This window comes from Theropithecus gelada, chromosome 1, assembly GCF_003255815.1.
Source record: "Theropithecus gelada isolate Dixy chromosome 1, Tgel_1.0, whole genome shotgun sequence".
In the NCBI taxonomy this organism is placed as follows: Eukaryota; Metazoa; Chordata; class Mammalia; order Primates; family Cercopithecidae; genus Theropithecus; species Theropithecus gelada.
The window spans coordinates 158,789,696-158,804,348 of NC_037668.1; the positions used below are offsets into that span (position 1 = coordinate 158,789,696).

Consider the following 14,653-nt stretch of genomic DNA (forward strand, 5'->3'; position numbering starts at 1 on the left):
AGATCTGTTGGACTTTAGAGGTCTTGTTCTTTCCATTAAAGCATGTGATATAAAATCTGAAAGACAGGCATTTGTGCCCTGAATCATCTATGCGGTGTCCATCTGGATGTTGGTGCCCTTTTTGGCCCCTCTACCCAGTGGCCTCTCTACTTACTTGTGGCTGCGCTTGTTCAGCTTTGTCACCATGACAACCATTCCTCTGTCAGAAACGCCCTGTCCTCAGTCTTGACTGACTCTCCCTGAATGAAAAGATCCTTCCATTCATACGTAAAATACAGAATTTATTCAGAAAAACCAGTCAGTACAATGTGTACTACAGGATATCACACTCGGCTCACATCACAGACATGGACTATATGACTTCACAATAAATTAGAGGGGAGGCAGCCGTTTACTCCCAGGAGGTCCTGCAGGCCCTTTCAGCAGATAGAGTTCAGTATCGATACGACAGTAGACTTTTTGACTATTTTCAAGTGGAATCAGACAGCCTGAGGCCAGCCAGTGGGACTGTCAGCTGCAAGGGGCCTTCCCCATCTCCTTCCCCTTCAAGGTGGGCCGTCTCCCACAGTAAACTGCACAGGGGATGTTCATCACTGGATCGCTATACAGGTTCCTTGTCATCAGGCCGAGGACGTTACTTCATGATTCTTAGCAATCCAGGCTAGAAAGATGTCGAGCTCTCCTAGGGATTTGACGGCAGCAGAGCGGACCTCCAGCTGAAATCAGAGATCATTGTAAGAACCCACCTTTTTAGACCGTGTAATGGTTTTCAAGTCACTTTCTTCACATGCTGGTCCCCACAAGGTTTTGTTTTTTGTAGCGAAATATATTTGCATAACATGCAGACTCAGTATTATTTTCCTCACAGGCAACCAGTTTTGTTCCCCACAAACAAGCAATTAAATCATGTTAGCTCCTTATAAACAAAACTTTAAAATTCTTCATTCTTTTCCCTCAGGTTTTTTTTTTTTTCCTCTGTTTTTCACAGGAAAAAAATCTGCCTTACTGGCCAGTTCTGCTGATTTTCTTCTCCACATCAGCTTGCTTTAGTGTTTCTGTTATCCCAGAACGTCTTCATCCCTGTGGTGCTGGACAGCGGGTAGGGAGAGCATGTTGTCCCCATTTGACATATTAGAGCACTAAAGCCCCTAAGAGCAAGTGTCCTACCCAATGTCACACAGCCAGTTAGTAACAGAGTTGGAACTGAAACCCAAGTATCCTGCCTTATTCCACCTCCTTCCCCAGCAGACTGAGTTCATGCTTTTAGCATGTCCTGCAGAGCCAGCCAGCGTGGGATTGAATCCTCCCTCTGCCATGCAATTGCAGTGTGAACTTAGTTTAGTTACTGCACCTGCTCGAGCCTCAGTTTCTTAATGTATCCAATGCAAATAATGCCTCATAGCATTGTTCCGAAGGACAAACGTGTAATACTTGTTGTGTGCCTAGAACAATACCTGGCTTATAGTAAGAACCATGTAATCCTTAACTATTTCTATAACATTATCTTACAGAGCCTCTCCACAAAGAAGCAGAGCCCATAATAGGCTCCCCAACTCCTTGCTATTCAAAGCATTGGCATCATTTGACAGTAAGATCTAAATGCAGAAACTCAGGCTCACCCCAGCCCTGCTGAGCCAGAATCTGCATTTTAACAAGATCTTCTGCTGATGCTCAGGAAAAGCACTGCTTCTCCCTCTACATCCACGTGAGATGTACATTTTACACCAACATTAACATGAGAAGTGCCGTGTCTTCATCACTACACACAATATGGGTGGGGGGGGCAGGTAGTGATCGCAGTGACAGCATGCAGGTAACACGTTTTATGCATAATAGCTCACATTTCATGGGGGATCTTTGCTCCCTCTGTGTCATCTGATCTTAAGCAGTGGGCGCTTTCCCCAAATCATACAGGTCAGGCTTGATATACGAGGGTATGAGAAAATGGTGGAGGAATGATGGAGATGGGGAGCCCAGGAGGTTAGCAAATGAGATAAGATCAAAACTCTCTTTACAGACACAGAGAATTGAGGCCTGCCCACAATGACTGCTTATAGAGTGAATGTATGAATTTAAGTGGAGAGGAGGCTGAAGGACTGGCACCCTCCTGATCTACCTCTCATCTTCCATCTTCCCCATCCTCTTCCCAGATCTTACCTGATCATAGTTGTCGTGGATGACTCTGGTGACATTGGTAGCTTCCTGCCTGCAGTGACACTGCCTCTGTTCCTGCTGTGATAAAGTGGAGGAAGCTCCTATCAGAGGACATTTTCTACTCGGGCCCTCTCTTATTCCTACCTGCCCGCATGAGAAGTGACATTTCTCCTCCCTCCCACAGTGAGAGGCAGATGAGTAAACTCAGGTGGGAACAGCCATGGAAGAACAGAGCTTGTTTGTAGAATCACCTGCATCTGCCCACGCCTTTTGTTTTTTCTGCATTTAGAGCCCATCGGACTGTCAGCACTAGGAAAGCAGGCACCATATCTGTCTTATCACCACTCTGAGTGCTGCCTCCCACAGGGTAGGCACTCAATGAACATTTGTTAAATACTAATTAGATAATATTTAACCAATTATTAATTAAATAACTGGTTAGATGAATTCGTTTGAGTCTATTATCATATTAATGCAAGTAGGGCAGGGACCGTCAACCCTTCTAACAATTTCAGAATCTGAGGCACAGAGAGGTGAAGTCACTTGACACAAAGTCTCACAGGAAATCATTAGCAGGAATGGGGCTAGAGCCCAGATTCTCTCCTGGTCTAAGTTTTTGTTGCTTTGTGTTGGTTTTGTTTCTGATGTTGGATTTGAATAGATTGCAATGAATTTCTAGGTGACCTTTAGGGATAGGCCATACCAAGGACCTACCCAGAAGTTTATTGATGTAAAGACACCAAAGGGCCAGAAATAAAGAAATCAGGGGTATGCTTATAGTAGAACTGGTGTCCCTGCCATGCCTCTTACTAAGGAATATGTTGACATAAGTTGGTCATCACCCCAGGAGGGTTATCTAGGAGGAGACCGTCTGAGGAGTTGTCAGCAGGCAGGGAGCCCTGGGGAAGCAGTGGCCACTGGGAGAGGTTCTCAACAGTTCTCCACGTGGACATGGGCAGAGAATTTCCTTTGACTCCAAGCACCATATCAGGAGGCCGATGGGGGCCAGCACATCCTGGCCTCTCCCGGGGCAGAAGGGGAGCAGATGCTGGAATCCTGACCCAGTGACTCACACATTGCCGCAGAGTTTTCTGCATGTAGAGGAAAGAGTTGGCAATGCTGCTGATTTTTCTCAAGATTTTGGGGTTTGGCTCCTGATGATCCTTGAACACCCTGTCCACATAGAACGCCAGGAGGTTCTTGGTCACGCAGCATACATCTAAGGGCTACAAACACAAATTAGAGAAACACTGGAGGCCTATTCTCTCATTATGTTAGAGAGCAGGGCAGTCCATTTGAGTGGGGTCAGCAACACATGAGAGAACTAAAAGTCATTTTGGAAAACTTCGTAATGGTCTCAGAGTGTTCATCCTCTCCTATTCCCAGCAAAACTACTTATGACAAAAATGGTGAGAAGAGAGTCCAGTTCTCCCCGTTATTTTGTATGGCCGAGAAATACATTTACCAAGGATGGGGCCCAGAATCCATCATAGACTAATTCTCTCTACAGTATCCCTAGCGTGTCATCACTAACTTCCACTTAAATCTTTCCAGGAACCAGTAGCCTCCTTTTTAAGAGGACTGATGGCTGAGCAGCTTTTTGGAAAAGGACTTCCTTACATTACAGGGGCTGAAGTCGGCCTCTCTGTTACATCTTCTGTCTGGCAACACACAGGGGCTATTGCATGCCAGTCATCCTGCTAGGTACGCATTCCTCCAACTGTAATCACACTGCATTCACTCTGGCCACCTTACTCTGGGCCACGCTGCTTAGCTCTCCTCTAGTCTGTCCTTTTACAACCAGAAGGAGCACTGGAATGAGGCTGAGATTCGCAAGAAGGGAGACTGACAGCTGCAGAAATGGGCATATTTGGGTAGGTCTGCAGCCTGCAGAGTGCAGATGTCCCAAAAAGATAGTCTCTAAATTCCCAGGCACAGCCCAGAGAAGTTGGCTAGACAGTTTCCTTCTAGAAGTTTGCCTGCCATCTGCCCTGAGAGCCAGTTACTCTGCAGAAGATACACTGTTCAGTCTAAGCAGGGAGTGTTTAACGGTGGGACAGCACATCTGTCTTCATTCAAGAAGCAAAGCCTCCTTGGCCCCAGTGGCAGCTTTTCCTAGATGGCAACACAAAAACCCTTCTCCTCCTTCACTTTTGCTGATTCCCTTAACCAGAAGGGCAAAATGTTACACTCCTCTGCTCTATCAAAGACTGTGGTACTGGAAAAAGGAACACTGCAGAAAAAAGGAAGGTGGGGCTGAGAAAGGAAGGGAGGGAGAGAGGAAGGGAAGGAAAGGGAAGGGAAGGGAAGGGAAGGGAAGGGAAGGGAAGAGAAGAATAAAGACCTGAATCCTTATTGACTCCTTTTCTTATTCCACATGAGCTACTTCCCAACCTTGAGAGGAGAAAGAATCTGAAGATGGGGGCATACACTTGGGAGTCTATTCCTAGCTCTGCCACTAACTCGTCATGCTCCCTCCCAAGGTCTCACTGTCCTCATTTGAAAATGATGGTTTTGGAATAGATGATCTTTTGGGTTCCTTCCAGCTGTCATATCTTATGTGTCTATAATACAGTTGGCTAGAATTTTATTTAGTAAGTGGCTACATCTCTTCACCACAAATAAATCACTGCTTAGAAGAATTATGAAGGGGTGTGTGTGTGTCTCTCTCACGTATGCAGAGAAACCTGAGAAAAAAGTAACTCAATACAAATATACCTCACACTCTGTCATATAAAATCCCCCCTAAAACTGGTCTGTCTAGAATACTTCCCAGGACTAGAGAAGCTCACTTTTAAAGGCATCTCTCATGGGCCTTTTTGTAAAATGAATGATCACCTGATAAGCCAGCTATTTTGTGACATACTCTCGTCACCTCCTGTCTAGATGGTTGGACCGATCTTCTCACTGGCTTTCCTGCCTCACGTTGTCCATTGTAAGAACAGCACCAGATTGTCTTCCTAAAACAATTTATGATCATATAACTTTGGGCTCAAAAATTTCAGTGACTCTTTATTGCTGCTATTATTTTCTTTTATTCTTTTATACCTCCATGGGGCCTTCCAAAATTATCCCTAAGCCACAGAAATCCTAATCCCCTCTGAGCACTGGGCACCCCCAATCACTCTCTAGGAAGTGGCACTTCTTTGGGTCCTCCCAGGGGTTCCAAGTCCTTGGGACACTAGTGTGCCCTAACACACATTCTTTTATTCTTTTTGGGCATCTCAATCTGGCGCCCAGGCTGGAGTGCAGTGACACAATCATGGCTCACTGCAGCTTTCACCTCCCAGGCTCAAGCAATTCTCCCATCTCAGCCCCTCAAGTAGCTGGGACTACAGTTGCATGCCACTATGACCTGCTAATTGTTTTGTTTTGTTTTGTTTTGTTTTGGAGACGAGGTCTTGCTGTGTTGCCCAGGCTGGTTTCAAGCTCCTGACCTCAAGCAATCCTACCCGCCTCAGCCTCCCAAAATGCTGAAATTGTAGGCATAAACCACTGCACCCAGCCTATTGCCTGTATTATAAGCCTGAGGCTCAGCCTGGCTCCAGGGACCTTTATAAAATGACTCCAAGGTATTTTTTTGCCTCATCTCCCACCACTCACTTACATGTCCTTCGGGTCACAAACCTGGTCACCTCTCTGTCCAACCTTCACTGATCTTACAGCCATTATCTTATCTTGCCCAAATACCTTCCTCCTTCTTATCCACTGATCTATAACCTCCTCAGGTTTTAAGTCACTGTTTTCTTAGCTACCTCCATGGGACCTTCCAAAATTAGCCCTAAGCCAGAGAAATCCTGTCCCCTCTGAGCACTGGGCACCCCCAATCACTCTCTAGGAAGTGGCACTTCTTTCATTCCTCCCAGGGGTTGCATGTCCCTGGGACACCAGCGTGCCCTAACACATCATCTGACAAAGAAGAAGCCTGATGCATTTAGAGTACATTGGAGATTAGGAAATAGAAGGTGACAATGTAGGGATTTCCTTCTCAGCCCAGAGCCATTTAGACATGAAGATAAAAATATTAGAAAAAGCAGACATAGGCCAATACCTTAATGATCTGCAGAGTCTCCAATGTGGACAGGATAGTGACATTTGGGAAGGTGTCCTTAGCTTGCTATGGAGGGAAACATAAGAACAGACATAAGCAATCAGTATCCTATGTTCTTCTGAGATGCAAAAGGCAATGAGAAAGAACTCATTTTCAAGCTAAGATGTAAGGGGAGGTATACCCCATCACCCACACCTTTACACCAACCCATACTCACGATGGCTCTTTTGATTTCTTGGAAACTGTCTTCTATATGGTCCATGTCTGTGGAAATCAGACATCTCCTGAGACCATGGTTGTCTACTGAGCACAACATCAGTATTGTACCCAGGAGCCAAAGGGAAACACACTGTAACTTCATGCCTGCACAAAGGAGAGGAAGTCAGCTGTCCAGCCAAGAGTGGAAGGCAATGAAAGAGAAGACCCCTGATTGACGCCCCCTTCCAGCCCCAAAGGCAGGCCAGGTGGAATACAAGAAAACAAGACTAAATACTTCAGCCTTGAGGAGTTTCAGGGGTATGTGTCTCCTCTGGTTTTCTTGAGTCAACTGGATATGAGTTCTTCCCCACCCTTACCCCATGCCCCCACCTCCACCCCAGAAAGTATGATACACCACTCTCTTAAGTCCCAGGAAGCATACTTGTGTGCGTATCACTCTCCTATGACTCAACACAGCCTACTTTGTCAACAGGGGTGGAAAGCATTGTTTTTAATAAATTAAGTAGGAAAAGCAGGATTGGTAAAATGCCCTAGGAATTGGGCAACAGATGTGAAAAACCATAAAAACACACTTGGTTTTTGATGTTTACCCCCAAAATAAGTAACACCCTTTTATTATAAACCTCAAGAGTGTATCTGCTTAAAATCATTTGTTTGAAGCCAGCTATGGAGATTTCATCTTCTGGAGAGGATGGGAAAGGGAGACACAAGGCACCTTCAAGAACTAATTAGCCACAACGAGGAGCTAGGGGAAGATGCCAGTGGTAGAGGGCAGCTTGGCAACTTCCCGTCCGTCACCCGCTGAGCCAAAGGGTATAAGCAGCATGTTTGCAGCTAGCTGCTTCATAGCCAGGGCCAGGCCTTGAGAGGTTTGCCGCCTCTTCTCATTCTCTTACCCTTCTTGCCTCTGTCTTTCTTGCTGCCTCTTCATTTAACCACTTTCTATTGTGCCATATAATGCACACAGAGAAAAGTGCATAAAATATAATGGTACAGCTTATGGGGTTATCTCTGATTTCACCCACATTTCCCAAGCTTATAAATACAGCTTAGCCTTAACGCACGTCTTATGACAACACATGTGACGAGAGCAGCCCTCTGCTAGGCACTTTGCATGATGCCCACTGAGATCTCCCATTTACAGCTGTGTGTGCCAAGGTAAGTGTATCATGTGTGGCCATGGAGGAGAGGAGGGCATCAGACCCAGGGAGCCAGCTGCGGGGACTGCAGAGCTATAGTTAGAGCTGCTGTAACTCATACATGTGAGTGTGAACCCCAGCTGCCCCCACTCCCTATGCCTTCCTCAGGATTCCCAGCTCCTTCTCTGGAAAGTCAGGAAACAGGAAATCCTGTTTAGAAACCATTTTTGCCTTGTCTCTCCGTAACTGGGCATCATTCCCAGGAAATACACAGGTGTATGCTGAGACCTTACCACGTGGCAGGCATTAGGCCAAAGAGCTCCCTTCCTCTTTTATCAACCTTTCTTTCTGGCTAAACAAAGATGGGCCCCATTGCCAGGGAAGTTTGTAGAGAGTCCCCCAGAGCTCTGTCCCCTCGGAAGGCTACTGGGGTGCTTCTAGAAAGCCAAGAAAGAGAGTGCGGTTTTTCTTCTGACAAGACAACTCTCAGAAGCAGTGGGATACTGCCTGCTCATCCCATGCTAGGAGACTTGCGCATTTTGTGGAGGAGAAAGATGCCTCCCTTAGCTTGGTGAGGCAATGCCAGACATCTTGGCTATTTCAGATATTAGTAGTAGGTAACATTTATCCTACGTGCCATGTGCATTGGGCACTGTCCCAAGAATTTTACGTAATTTTCTCATTTAATGCTCACAACCACCCTGTGAGGTAGGCTCTGTTTCTGTTCCCATTTTACCAAGAAAATGAAGTAACTTGCCCAGGCCAGGGTTTGAGGGAAGGCAGGCCAGTCCCTGAGCTGGCTCTCTTTACTGCTACTCCACCCCACTAACAACACTGTTTCCCTCTGGCATCACAGCCTGGAATCCCAGGAGCTCCCCTGACACCAGACAGACAGGAACCCATTTATGAACCGGTGGTGCCCCTTACATTTAAAAAGACATTTAACGTTGCAAAGGATTAAACAATGATAACACATTACAAAGTGCCCAACACAGTTCTTGGAACAAAAAAGCAATAGTAAAGACACTAGATTCCTTACCTTTCCTTCCTTCCCTCCTTCTTTCCCACCCTCTATCTCTTCTCATTGAAACTAAGATACTAGAAAATTCACCTCTTCTATAGAGTATCTCTTCCCGTTCTATCAAATGCCCAGCATCTGGAACATCATAGCCACACACAATGGTAACAGGTCACCTCCCTGCGGCCATGAAGGAGGAGAGCTAGCATGGCGGTGCACATGAGCTCCTGACGATGGACAGCATGAGCCTCACCTCTCACTTGGTGCTTGCGGGCTGCTCCTTGTGTCTCCTCTCAGTGCTCTCTGCCATTTGGAAAGGGCTGGTCATTTTTATTCAGGTGGATAAGAGGAAATGCTGTCAAGGTTTGCTGGGTGGATCCACCTTGGGGAGATTGTTTTTTCCCTTGTTTTCTTAGTATCGTATTTCCTTAATTGTTTTCTTTCTTCTTTAAGATATAGCTGATTAATCATTATTATGAAATGCCTTTCTTCTGGGTCTTGACATGCAGCTTCTAGGAAAAATAAACTCCCCATTTCCATGCAAATGAGAATTTTTTGCAATTCTGTGTCCATCAGAAAAATCCAAGTTAGGTCACTTTCCTGAGAGCTGTGGCACGTTACCAACTGTACCCTGCAGGCCAACTCATGAAAGCACTCTCAGTCAGCCACACCCTGCAGCAGCGAACCTGTGAGGCTCTGCAGGTGCCTCTGGCTCCAGCATGATCCAGCTCTCCAATGCCTCCGGCAGCTATGAGTGTCTGCCATGTGCCAGGTGCTAGCTAACTGCTTTACCTGCATTATTTTGTTGAACTTCAGGAGGAACAGTTTTTCCCCTCATAAAGCAAGGATTTCTTTGCACATCATCTCTTTCACCTTCGTCTTGTCCCCTGGAGAGTTCTCTCATTCTTGATTAATGCAGAGAGAGAGAAAATGAGACTGGAAAGAAGAGAGGTTTAAGAGAAGCCAGTGGCAGAGCCAGGACCTGAAATCCTCATTCTTGGGCTAGAAGACTCTCTATCTAAATTACCTTTTTACATAAACTCTTTACCATGAAGTTCTCTAGGGATCAGGGTTTGGGGCAATGAAAAGACAGGGTGTAAACAGTTTATTCCCATTCAATAAAATTTCCAGGAGGTGATTGGTTTGGACTGAGTTACTGCAGAAGGCCAATAGGCCAAACCGAAATGGAATCACTCATGCTGAATGAAGTTCCACACCACCAAGCTGAACGTAAATTGTTTATCTAACCTTCTGAGAAATCAGGAGAGAGAAAGATAATAGCCAAATCCTCAAGCGAGCCAGTTTTAACCAGCATATAAGGAAGTCTCCTCTGCTCTAACCTTTACAAGGAAAGTAGCTTTAAATGACCAATCTGCTTTTTGTTCTCTGTTTCTGCTTCCTCCAGCCCTTGTCTGCCTATAAAACCACTCTCCTCTGTCAGCTCATGGGGCCACTACTCATTCTATTTCTATAAAATGGGATGTTGCCTGATTCTAGGATTGCAAATAAAAGCCAATTAAGATCTTTAAACTAAATGTGTTGTAATTTTGTCTTTTGACATCCCCAAACACAGACTCTCAGAATACATGGAGCTTGTTTTTAACCAAATGAAGTGACCTTGGGATGAAATGTGATTGTGAGACCCCATTGGAGTGGTACAAACCCTGCCCCTGCAGCCAGATTCAGGAGACAGAGAGGGCGACAGGGCACCGGCAAAGAAGGAAAAGGGACAGGAAGGATTGGGGTCTTTTATGGGACAGGTGCAAGGGAAAGAAACCCCAGGGACTTGATGTCTTGTGGTCCAGCATCTTGGACATAATAAAATGATAAGTGTTGAGGGAAGTGGTAGACTGTAGCGGTTCACAATGTAGTTCTGAATTTAAACCCTGGCTCTCTCTCTTCTCTTCTCCCTTGTCTCCCTTCTCTTCTTGGTAGCATGCCACAGCTCTCAAGAAAGTGACTTAACGTGGATTTTTCTGTATGAACAAAGAATTGCAAAAAATTCTCATTTGCATGGAGATGGGGAGTTTATCATTTTTCCTAGAAGCTACATGTCAAGACCCAGAAGAAAGAGGCATTTCATAATAATGATTAATCAGCTATATCTTAAAGAAGAAGGAAAATGATTAAGGAAATAAGATGAGGGTATGGCCAGGTAGGTACCCTCTCTGCCTGGCTCAGAGAGGGTACCATGCCTATTGCCTTCTGTGGGAATGAGGCTTCATGGAGTTGAGCAATATGTGGCCCTATTGCAGAGTCTGGATAAAATGCATTAGGTCTATAGACACTGGACAAGCTACTTAAAGCCTTTCTGAAGCTCCATAAAATAGGTAAAATAAACTGTGAGGATTTCAATGAGCTAATGGACCTGTATCATAGTAAGTACTCCTTAATAAATATTATGTTGTTCTAAGCTGTGTGCCAGGCACCTGGAAAAGGAGAAGACATCTTTGCTAGGAGCTAATGGACATCTTTCTGCTCCTTTGGAGAGGGGGCAAAGAGCCACTCTTGACATCGGGAATCTCCCCTACCCCACCCTTGTTTCCTCCAGAGGGGTCGGATGGAGGGAGGTCAGTGCTGTTTTCCCAGCAGGGCCTGAGCTGCCTGGCTCAGAGTCCCTCTGCACATGTGAAAAGAGCAGTTCAGAGCCCAGCCACACATGTGAGAGGATTTACAACACTGTCCTTGCTGAGTCTCACCCTACATTCACCCCTTGTGCTCAGACTATATGTTCTGACCCAGCTTTCATTTCAGGGCAAATATGTCATACCAGGAAGCTTGCAGGGGAAGGGAATAAGTGATGTGTTTATAACTCCGCTTCCAGCATGCAGTGTACCATAATCGTCGGTACTGGTAGCCTGGTAGCTGGGTTGACTGGCTCTACTTTCTATGGCTGTCAGACTGAAGGCAAGCCACTTAATCTCAGTGCCTGTTTACTCATCTGTCAAATGGTACACATCATGTCTACTGCACATTCACCATGTAGGCACAGCATGAAGATAAAGTGATTACACGTAAGTCCTCAGCACAGTGCCTGGCACATAATAAGCACTTTGAAAATGATGACATTTATTATCAATTTTACAATTCCTTTTAGAGTTCCTAAATCAGGAAGAAGGAACGATAAGAAATAAGTTCTCTTCATATTAAACCTTGCTACCTGACCCCTAATATCAAAAATAAAATATAGATTGAGATAGAATGGCATCTTTCCCAGGATTGCAATTAAATTATGAATCTGGTCTCCAGACATATGGTTGCATCTCGCCTTAGAATTGGGACTTCTGGTACCAATGGACCCACCATTGAGATATCAGAGCTCAATTTTCCACTTGTTAAGTAGGAAAGCAGAAAGAATGTGAAGCAAGATTGGCGAGCCAGAATGGAGAATGCTCTGAGTTTGATATGTTCTGGACACAACTCTCTCATATCTTCCAATTCCTTATCCCCACCTAACATGCACTCCAACCTCATGAATTTTTCATAGTGATGCCAAGGCAATTTCCTTCCCTTAAAAGAGTTGGTTCTGGCCATTCCTAAGTACTTAGTCCTGGAGCGCATACAAAAATTGCATAATTTCAGAGGGTACCATGCCTATTGCCTTCTATGGGAATGAGACTCCATGGAATTGAGCAGTGTGTGGCCCTATTGCAGGATTTGGATGAAATGCATTAGATCTATATGAGTAATTTTGGTTAGATTTGAGAAAGAACCTGTCATTATGAGGACTATAAAACACTAAGAAGTATGACTGAGAACGAATTTGTAAAAGAAAGAAATATAGGCTGGGCACGGTGACTCACGCCTGTAATCCCAGCACTTTGGGAGGCCGACGCGGGCAGATCACGAGGTCAGGAGATCATGACCATCCTAGCCAACATGGTAAAACCCCATCTCTACTAAAAATACAAAAAATTAGCTGGGCGTGGTGGCAGGAGCCTGTAATCCCAGCAACTCGGGAGGCTGAGGTGGGAGAATGGTGTGAACCCGGGAAGCAGAGCTTGCAGTGAGCCAAGACCGCACCACTGCACTCCAGCCTGGGTGACAGAGCAAGACTCCGTCTCAAAAATATATATATACACACACTATATATGTATATATAATATATGTATATATTATATATATTACTGATAGTGATGGATGGGTATTTTATTTGGGAAACTAATAGGGATTTTAAAACAGAATATATAAATGTTTAGATGTCTTGGTAAATATATCTAGATCATAATGATGTGTGTGAACTTGAGTGTAGCTTTGAAAATAAAACCAAAAAAAAGATGAGAAAAAGAACTGGGAAATTTAAACCTAAAAAAGTTTCTCCTTTGTTTTGTTTTTGTTTTTTTATCTTTTGTCTCTCTTTTATTCTTCATTTTCAGTGGGGTTGGCTCTCCTTTGTTGTGATGTTTGGAAATGAGAGTCAGAAAATATAACAGAGAGAACTCAGTTCAATGTTTGCATTACAGGGATGAAGAAATAGAGAAGTGAACCAGTCCTCCATGGCACAGCAAGGAAGTGGCACGACTGCTCTCAAACTTCTCTCTCCTCACCTCTGGCTCAGCACCCTTTCTAACCCCATGCTGCCCTTTCACTCTGGGATTAGGTGGAGTGGAAAGGAACCTAGACTTGTGAGGGACCTCAAGCCCATTCAGCAGGGGAGGTGACGTAACTCTCCCAAGCCACGCTGTTCTGACTTGTCATTACCCAGGAAGCTGATGACCTAAGGAAATCCAAACTGGCCACACCTGTGCTCCTGGGGAGGGAAGCACAAATCCACATTGGGCACCTATGCCACTTCAGCCTGGACTTCCTTCTCCTTCTCCTTTTTTGCCCACAGGGCTCTCAGTCAAAACCTGTTCAAAGCCTCAGCCCCCGGGTGACATATCTTATGTCAATGGCTCTGTAGCTCAAATGTTGTGAAAGAGCCCCAGTGGAGATGGGATGGAGGGATAGGTAATGGAAAGAGCCCAATTGATGCCTCCCCATTCCTCTCCTGAACAATCCACTCTTCCCTAGGCAGGTGGACTTTCTAAAATGCAAACCCAGTCTTGGAACTCTCCAGTCTAAAACTCCCAGCATAACGCCCTGGGGCCTCCCAGTAGCAGAAAATCTGCTCCCCACAACATCCAGACCCATCGCAGCCTGGACCTTGCCTACATTTTCCACCTCATCTCTCTTGCAGGTCTCCTACACCTCACAGGCTCATCTCACCTAGAAAGCCTTCCCTGGCTCTTCTACCTTGCAAACACCAACATAACGTCAAGACCTAGCTCCAGTGTGACTTCCTTTGTTAAACTTCTCCCCTCTTCCTTTCCTCTCCCCATCCCCCTCCTCCTCCCCACTTCAACTCTGGTTGAGTTGTCCACTACTTTCGTTTTTTATATTCCCACTAGATACAAGATGCACATTTAACTTTGAATTTCAGACGAAAACATCTCAGTGTTTATCTACCTGAAATTCCAAGTTAACTGGGGGTCTTGTATTTGTATTTGCTAAATCTAGCAACTGCTACAGCTCAAACAATTGGGTGGGGAGGGTCCTTTTAAGAAATTGAATTCAGGCTGGGCACAGTGGCTCACACCTGTAATCTCTGCACTTTGGGAAGCCGAGGTGGGAGGATCCCTTGAGACCAAGAGTTTGAGACCAGTATGGGCAACAAAGCGAGACCACATCTCTTAAAAAAAAAAAAAAAAGCTGTGTGTGTTGGCACATGCCTGCCTGTAGTCCTCGTGCACACCTGTCGTCAGGAAGTCGGAGCAGGACAATTGCTTGAGGTCAGGAGTTGAAGACTGCAGTCTGCTATAATTTCACCATTGCACTCCAGCCTGGGCAACAGAGTGAGACCCCATCTGGGGAAAAAAAATTGAATTCAAAAATAGAAGTACAAAAGTAGAGACAAAAGTAAATGTTTATTTAGAAAGAGAAATTACAACAAATTACAAATTCATAAAACTTAACATATACCACAAACACCATAAAATCCAGAAAAAAACATTTTTATTCATTAACTTCTGACAACTTTTTGTTTCCTTCTTCTATGTGAATACTTTTTTTATTGTTATTTTCTATAGAGAG

General features: G+C 44.9%; 1 protein-coding gene across 2 annotated transcripts; it reads right to left on the reverse strand.

Annotated features, from left to right (window-relative positions):
• Positions 1-260: 260 nt before the first annotated feature.
• On the reverse strand, positions 261-14,403 carry IL19 (interleukin 19). 2 transcript variants are annotated; one of them, XM_025355557.1, is made up of 7 exons: positions 14,160-14,403; positions 8,835-9,517; positions 6,423-6,568; positions 6,206-6,271; positions 3,228-3,380; positions 2,158-2,232; positions 261-716 (listed from the first exon to the last, which is right to left on the reverse strand). In XM_025355557.1, the coding sequence occupies exons 3-7, from the start codon at positions 6,564-6,566 to the stop codon at positions 621-623; spliced, it is 534 nt and encodes a 177-aa protein (XP_025211342.1). In that variant the 5' UTR covers positions 6,567-6,568; positions 8,835-9,517; positions 14,160-14,403; the 3' UTR covers positions 261-620. The 2 variants fall into 2 exon arrangements, with proteins under 2 accessions (XP_025211342.1, XP_025211332.1); XM_025355547.1 differs by lacking the exons at positions 261-716; positions 2,158-2,232; positions 8,835-9,517; positions 14,160-14,403 and having other exon boundaries at positions 2,615-3,380; positions 6,423-6,566.
• Positions 14,404-14,653: the final 250 nt, after the last annotated feature.

What these genes read in the sequence shown, in the direction of transcription:
- IL19 (XM_025355547.1), bottom strand. Translation starts at nt 6,566, where the DNA reads ATGAAGTTACAGTGTGTTTCCCTTTGGCTCCTGGGTACAATACTGATG. An exon ending in AAGAAATCAAAAGAGCCATC is followed by an intron (nt 6,272 to 6,422) that starts GTGAGTATGGGT and finishes TTCCCTCCATAG; the next exon opens with CAAGCTAAGGACACCTTCCC. An exon ending in AGACTCTGCAGATCATTAAG is followed by an intron (nt 3,381 to 6,205) that starts GTATTGGCCTAT and finishes TTGTGTTTGTAG; the next exon opens with CCCTTAGATGTATGCTGCGT.